General features: G+C 34.5%; 2 protein-coding genes across 2 annotated transcripts in view; one reads left to right on the plus strand and one right to left on the minus strand.

Annotated features, from left to right (window-relative positions):
• Positions 1–1,367: 1,367 nt before the first annotated feature.
• LOC101572013 (nucleosome assembly protein 1-like 3) lies at positions 1,368–2,863 on the minus strand. The gene is given in 7 exon segments (XM_023708456.1): positions 1,368–1,912; positions 1,915–2,068; positions 2,471–2,501; positions 2,503–2,557; positions 2,560–2,625; positions 2,628–2,709; positions 2,711–2,863. Coding segments are annotated over 7 exon segments (1,086 nt in total).
• A 1,318-nt stretch (positions 2,864–4,181) lies between these two features.
• Positions 4,182–8,447, plus strand: part of LOC101572414 (protein FAM133A) — a 29,396-nt gene continuing 25,130 nt past the window's right edge. The window contains exon 1 of the mRNA XM_004648229.2: positions 4,182–4,242. The gene's annotated coding sequence lies outside the window, so the exon portion shown is untranslated. The remainder of the gene's footprint in view (positions 4,243–8,447) is intronic.

An 8,447-nucleotide genomic window follows, 5' to 3' on the forward strand; every position in this document is an offset into this window, starting at 1 on the left:
GTGGAATTCAAAGTACAGTATACTACAAAGAAACTGTGCTACCTTTAGTTCACAATTACATAATATGAGGAAACTTTTAAAAATACTGCATTATATCAGCACTTCAGTGATAAACAAAAATTCCATTATCATTAAATTTATATATCACTATCACATAAAAAAATTTAAAAATCAAACAAGGTCTTGGACTGATTGATAGGCTTTCGACAGTGTTGCAGCAGAGAAACAGGCAGATGAAAAAAAGGCAAATGGGCTTTATTATAAAGGGAAAGGGACTTTATTACCTTTGAGGACATGGAGAGAATTTGGGAAGATAAGGAATTCTTTGGATTAGAACAAAGGGAGGCTGAGACTTTTATGGCCTTTTGTCATTGGTGGGATTTGAGGGGGATGTTTAAATATACCGGAGGAGCTGATTGGGGCCTTCCCTGAGGTGGCCGGAAAGGTTAAAGGAAATTGCACCCTGAGCTGAGTGGGAGAAGAAGCAGGGAAGATATGGGAAGATAAGCTGTTGTTTTACAGGATTCAACCATATTAGATGACTACCATAATTATTCAGCAATTTATACTAGGGTCATAACGTATCACTGATATTCTTCAATGTATTCTAATACACACACACACACACACACACACACACACACACACATGCATATAGTATTTAGGACAGGGTCTACAGGGTCTCACTAAGTAGAATGCACTCATAGTGATTCTTCTGGTTTCAGCCTCCCAAACACTGAGATTATTGGCATGCACCACCACAATGTCTCATTTGCAGTCTCAGTGGGCCCTGTGGCCAGTATGGCATCCTGGTGATTGAACACCCAGCACCTGCACTCTGCCTAAGTAGTCACTTTAGTCTGCTGAGGTATCTGGCCAGCCCTTCTAATATTTTTTCAAGCAGTCAAATTTCATTTCTATACCAAAATGATGAAGGCACAACTAGTGCAAGCAGATTTAAATCTTTAGTCTTCTGGCTGTATTATTTTAAAAAATTCAATGGTAATTGTTATTTTCTATTTTTCTAATAATTCTGATAGATTTCATGGCTATAATCTAATAACAACATAGAAAACAACTTCACAAAAAATAATACTGTTGCACTTAAATTAACAACATGCTTTAGCTAATTTACAACAACTTCCATATTTTGAGGACGTTTATTACAACAAGCTGGAAAGAATAAATTGATCCTGAAGTCACTTTTGAAAAACTATTTTAAGATAGGCTAACAAGAAATTATGCAACACAAGACTATTAGCGGTACAATGTTCAGGTTATAGGATAGGTTTTCTTTGTCTTTTAAAAATTAGGTTGAAGTTTCTTAGCTTCTCGTGTTTGAATTTTTAATTTTCTTGAAAAAGCTTTCAGCTTGCCTCATTTTTATTTGTGGTATGCACAGTTTCCATTATCTTTGCTGTCTGAATGTGCATACTGCTTATTTCTGTATACTAATAGGTGGATTTCTGGACACCATTATGTAAAATTTGACCAATGTGAAAGTCCTCATTAAGGATGGCACCTCCTTGTGGTTTTGGCTTTCCAGTCTTAGAAATGTCAGGAGAACTAAAGAAATTAAATAATGAAGTGTTAGTTTCATTCCCCCCTTCCTCCAAAAGCAGTTGTGTGACTCAGTGGTGTGACTGAGTGCCAGTAACAGTAACATCCTTTCCTGTGCTCCAATCTATCTCACAGCTTTTGTAATCTTCATTTTCTTACCTCCAAGTAAAGAAGGGATCATTGTGCTCTGGTTTTGAACTCATTATATATCTCTTCATCACCAGTTCGTTTCTGAAGTATGGATTGGATAAGAAATGAAATTCAAAGGTGTAACTTATAGGCTGGTCAGGCTAAGAGACCTTCAGGGGAATATCAGATAAGAACATCAGAATGGATTCATCATACTTCTGAAACCAAGCTTGTCAGCATTCTTTGAAGCTGTCAGCCAGTAGGCAGGATTGCCTCTGGGATCTTCCCTTTTAGGTTTTCCCTTCTAAGATATTTTCAGATTCACTTTCTTTAGGCCTTTCTTAGGGAGTCTGTTATGAGACTCACCATTTACCTCTTTCTTTTTTTAAATTTTTTTAGGGAAGAATCTAAAGGGTGTTTAGGGTCTCACTACTAGATCGGACTCATAGTGATCCACCTGTTTGAAGCCTCCCAACAGCTGGCATTAACAGGTGCGGGCTGCCACACCAAGTCTCATTTGCTGTCTCAGCACGCGGGTTGGGGGGGGGTGGGGGAGCGCATGGCAGGCCCGGTGATCTAACCTCTGGTCCCTAAACCTGCTTGCAGGCTCTCTAATCCCCTGAGCTACTCCGCCGGCCCTATCTCAGTAATTTCTTTCGGAACTTTCTTTTGTGTTGTCCTTGGGAGTTGCTTTATAAACTTCCTTTACTTCAGCTTTCATTTCATATTTTTCTCGAATTTTCTTCTTCCTTACCTTCTAAGGGATATGTTTGTCTGCCACCCCATTACTGCTGAACTCCTTATCTTGACTTCCATTCACATTCTTTTTCTGACGGCTCACATTCTGCACTGATTATTTGAAACTGTCATGCAGATAGGCTTATCTGTCTTATCTTTTGAGATCATGAATTGCTTTTAGGAACAGCGCGTTTATTTATGCTGAAGATTTCTGAGCGCCTGCACACTACTTCTAACCGCCTGTGGCAGCCTGTCTACAAAAGCTGTACCGGATGATGTCCGGCCGCTCACTTCTGTAAGACTCAGATACCCTCCTCTTTCTTTAAGAGCGGCTGGGGCTGCAACTTCTGCGAGAGCTACTGCTGTCAGTGTTCCCGGAATCATTTGCCGAGCTAGCCATCTCCTTTTCAGCAATCCACTGGGCAGCAGGATCCATGATCGTTTTAAGAACTGCTTCTGCCGTGTTTCAAGTTTGAAAACCTCCTCAAGTGATGACTAAGTGAATGACTACCGCTGACACCGCGCTCGAAGATGGGCAGAGAATGACTCACGGATGCCGGGCGCAGGCGGAGAAAACCCAAACTGGGAATTGGCAGACTACAGCAGTATCGGAGCAGAGTTGCACGGGGGCGCTGAGGTGGCAGGGATGGTGGAGACTTGGGCGACTGCCTGGGGGCAAGGCCGCTCCATGCTGCAGTTTTTTTTTCTCGGTTTTGATCCCGGGTCTATATTCTTTCAGCCCACTTTCCATTAATTTCGTTCCCAGGGTGCCTTTAGTTCGCCCCCCCCATTTGGCGGACAATCTTGATTGACAACTGCTATGACCAACGAATGGCCAAACCCTCGGAGCCTTTAGCTCCACCCTCCGTCCTATACACTCTTTGGTGGCTGAGACGCAAACCTTTGCAAAATGCTTCCCTTGTGCAACCTTTCAGGTTTACAAACATATATATGTATTTTTTTAAGCGCTGACATGCAGCAGAAATAAGATCTGTAGTTTCTAACTAGGAAAAAAAAGAGTGTTATTTCTTCTCCCAGCGGTCCATCGTGAATTCCGTTTACTTGGTCACAGGTCGCTTAAAAAATCCTGTTTATATATTTTAAAAATGGATATAAATGTTCTAATGGCGTCATTGGATAGTGTGACTACGGATGTTTAATTTTTCCTCGCTAAATACCTCACGAGCATGTAGTGTTACAATGTAAAATGGGACTGTCATTTATTGGCAGAGGGAGGAGGGGCTAGACAGCAAGCAAATTACAATCCACGCAGCAGATTTAATAAGTGCTGTGTGCGATGCTTGGCAAGCCTGGTTTATACCGGTCTACAAGGTTTGCGAACCCATGTTGCCGTGAGTCAGCTTCATCATTTTTATTATATTTCTCTTTTTAAATTGTCATACAATGTGCCCCAAGCTGCCTGCTAAAGAAGCATTTTTCAGTGTTTGCAACAACATTTTTAAATAAAGCAAAGGGGTATTAAAATGTTAGTGTTATTACAAAGCAGACGGTATTTTTATACATTTTGCAGCAGGTTGCAACTCCACCAACTGCTGGATGGGAGGGGTAATTTCGTGCTAATTGAAATTTCATCCTCTGTCAGTGTATACGATATCATCTGCCATCAAATTTATTTTAATGTTGTAAAATGTTGACCATATTAAATGATCATTTACAAGACAGTAGGATGATCCAAATTTGCAAAATGAAATTTTAAAACAGATGTTTATTATTTTTATTTACAGGATTCTTTTCTGCTACAGAACTTTTCTCATGGTACAACACAAAAGACCTGTGTTTACTTTTCATTGAAAGGTAAGGAATGTATTTAGCACATTTTTATGAAAGACAAGAATTACTCATTTGTATCTGAATATGCATTCACAGAATATAGCCTTTTGTATATTTTATGGAAACATTTTATAATATTTCTATAAAAGCAGAAAAATCCACAAAGCTGATTTGGCAGAAAACATAGAAAATTATATAAAATACAAAATGTGATGAATTATTAATCTCAAATGAGGAAAAATGATAAAGTTAGATTAACTTGTATACTACTTTGTATTATAGAATTTGTGTTTTACCATTTAGTCACGCAACATTTTTCTAATTTGTAAATGAATTTAATTTTGTTGTTTACGCCTGTCAAAGTGAGTGAGAATTGTAAAGGGAATCTTGCAATAGACAAAATTGCAATGATAATAAAACAGTATAACAGCAAAGTGATAAGCATTGTAATCATTCTGATGCATTTCTTTCCAGAACTTTCCTTGAACATATATGCTACTTCAAATATAGGTATACAATATTATCTATATCACACTTCACTGTTTCTTTTACTGATTTATCAATTGTTGTGACAGTGTTTTCATGGGAAATGATCAATATTTTTTAATAGATGCATATGGCATTTGAATTAGTTGCCTTAATTTATTCAACCAGATTTCAGTTGGAGAGAAGGTATATTCACATCAGTTCTTTGACAATTTTCCTTGCAAAAAAAAAAATTGTCTCTAAATACTGAAAGCATGTATATCTCCACAGTTGACAAAATTAATATGGAATAAATTCCTAAAAATGAGAGATGTTGAATTAAACTGCATACATATTTTATTATTCTATGTATGTACCAGACTGTCTTATACTTTTATCAGAATTTAAGTATACAGAAAATCATTTATTGAATTATTCATCTAATAAGTTTTTGTGTCTGTTACATGAAAGAGACACTAGTAGAGTATTGTAATATAATGGTAGATAAAACTTACTGCAAATATATTTTTATTTTATAATTATAATAATCTATGCTGTAGAAACAATGTAAATAAATGATTTATACTATAAATATTGTTCTGCAGATTATTACTGGGTTAAAATAATGGATGTTTTTAATGTATGTTCTTATACTTTCATAGTATTTTTAACTTACATGTTTAAGTCTTACATCATGAGGAATTAGACTGTGATTCAAAGATGAGTTAGGGATCTAGACTTTTAAATTTTATTTTTAATTAGATAGCTAATTCAGTGTGAATGATTTATTGAACAATCCATCTATAGTATCCTTTTTCAAATGCCACCTTTGCCATATTAATTGCATTGACCAGATCAATTTTTAAATTATCTAGTCTGGTCTCTTATCCACAAATTTCCTATGAGTAACTAATGAAGCAATTTTAAAATAACTTTATGTTTTCTGAAAATAATGTGTGTCAGTTGATAAAAGTGTCTACTGAAATACAAAGAAGAAATTAAATGTAATTATAAAACCACCAGTTGCTATTCACATTTAAATGAATATATGTGAAATTTCTCAAAATATTCACATTTCTGATGTATGATGAGATTCAATGTCATTTCATATGTTTATTATCTATTTAAAATTATCTAATTTGATAATTAAAAATATAGTAATGGAAAAATTAGAAAAACATCATGCAGGGCTGAAGACAGTGCCCGAAATCTAGTAATTACCCAATATTTAGAAAATACACATTATACTTGATGATGCCACCCCCAAAAGATTGTTTATTGATATTCTTCACTGATTCCTCATTGAATTAAGAAAGAAAGTAATCAGTAGTGAAATCTTCAAGATAAAGTGACTTTGGCCTTGATTTAAGATAACTGACTCTGAGTACCTTGACTTGTGATACTGGACAAATGGGACTCAGTTTCAACAATCTTTTTTTTTTTTTTTTTCAGTATTCAGGATAGAACTTGGGACCTAGCTATTGCACGGCAGGTGCTTATGCTTCTGCTCTATCTCCCAGGATCACAATGACCATATTAAACTTATCTATTTGTAAGGCTTTGGGGGATGCTTTTCAAGGATTAGTTCTTTTCTTTAATCTATAATAAAATTGCTTCATTAATTTCTCATAGGAAATTTGTGGATAAGAGACCAGACTAGATAATTTGTCTCACTAAAAAATTAGTTCTTAACCACACTGATACTGAAAATGTTCTGAGAGCAAAAATCAAACTTGTTAAAACCTCCTGAAATAGGAATGTGCTAATGAGCTTTTGGGACTTTTCTTTTGAAGGCATTTATTCCTTAGATATAAACTATGACAATGGTTGAAAGGAGGTGACTTTTTCCAATCACAATAATCTAATCTTCTTTTATATATACTGTCTATATATTGTATAATGTGTTTTTATATTTGTAACTTTTGTGCTATTATTTAATCTTATGAAGAAAGTGCTCAAAAGAAAATAAATATTTTTTCACATAACTGATTTCATTTATGTATTATACAATACATTTTCAATTGTGAATGTTTCTATTAATGTTCATATATCATGATTATTTTTCTTCCATATATATGTATATTCTATATTCTATTGCATGATATTTGGGGAGCTAAATTTGATGTTACTAAATAAGATGATGTGTAATCTATTAGTTTAATTTATTACTCAGTTTTAACATAGTTTTTGACACCTGTTTGTATCTTTTCTCATATGAACAAACACAGAATCCCTTCTCCCACCCAGTTTAACAGGCTAACAACCACATAAACTGCACAATGACAACTATAGCAGCACAGATGTGTATGAGGCTAAGCATTGCAAGATAATTTATTTTCTACTTATTTTTATTAAATTTATTAAACTCATTTATGTGGGTTACATTCATATATACAAGATAGTCCATTTAAAAATCAAATGCACAACATAATAAACATAATGATTATATAAGGTATGCAACTTAATAAAAATTGATATGAAAACATAATTTCCACCAAGATACTGAAACATTTTATTACCTCAAAATTTTTTTCATGCTCCTTTGATTTGCTTCCCATGTTGCTAGACAAATACCACTCTGTTTTCTGTTCATGTAGTTTATCTGAATTTTCAAGAAATTTTCAAAATTAAATAATGCAGTGTGATAAACTTTACCTTTTTTCTATGACACAATTTTTTTTGAAATTCACCCATATTTTTGTACTAGGAAGTTTTTTTTCCTAATTTTTGCTAAATAACTTTCCCTTATGTGGAAAGACTACAGTAAACTGGTGGACAATTATAGCATTTTAACTTTGGGGATACTAGAAGTAAAGTTTTTGTGATTCTTTGTGTACAAGCTTTTCTATGGATATATGCTTTTTTAATTTGTTTTAGAAAGATATGTAGGACTGGAATAACTGGATCACATGGTAAGCGTATAACTTCATAAGAAACTATTTCCAAAGGAAGTTGTTTTTGCATTTTATTAGCAGTTTTAGAACTTTTAAAACTCAGACTTTTTAAATTTAGCCATTTTATTAGGTTTGTACTATTATCTCATTGTAGTCATTATAATTTGCATTTCTTTCTTAACTAACAATATTTAAGACCAACTTTTCATGTCCTCATGTGTCATTCTTATACCTTCTCATAGAGTTCTATTCATATTTTCTCATTTGTAAAAGAATACTTGCATTGTTGTTAAGTATTAAGAGTTCTTTATATATTTCAGACAAGACCATTATCAGAAATAATCTGTGCAAATATTTTCTCCCTAGAAGGCTGGCCAAATAGCTTAGTGGATTAAAGTACATGCTTAGGCAGACGCAACAGCGGGGGTTCCATCCCCTTTGTGCTGTACCAATCCTGCCCCTGGGGTGTGCTGAGATGGTTATTGAGACTGGGAATGGTGGCGCACGACTGTAATCCTAGCACTTGGGAGGCTGAACACAGGAGAATCACTACAAGTCAGATCTATGTAGTGAGACCTGGTAGACCCTTACTAAAAATATATATATAAAAAGTTCTCCCAACCTAGGAATTATTCATGTTCTCTTAACGTTGTTTTTTTTACTGTTTCAGAGAATACAAGGCTTTAATTGTGATGAAATCTAAATCATCTTTTTTTCTTTTAATGATGATGCATTTTGTGTTATTTCTAAATCATTGCCTTATCCCAAATTACAAAACTTCTATTTTTTTTCCTAGAAATTTTGTAGTTCTAGGTTTCACATTTAGGTTGAACACATGTTTTCATATGGTAGAAGATTTGGATTGATTTT

This window comes from Octodon degus, unplaced genomic scaffold (assembly GCF_000260255.1).
Source record: "Octodon degus isolate 3935 unplaced genomic scaffold, OctDeg1.0 scaffold00371, whole genome shotgun sequence".
NCBI classification, from domain to species: domain Eukaryota; kingdom Metazoa; phylum Chordata; class Mammalia; order Rodentia; family Octodontidae; genus Octodon; species Octodon degus.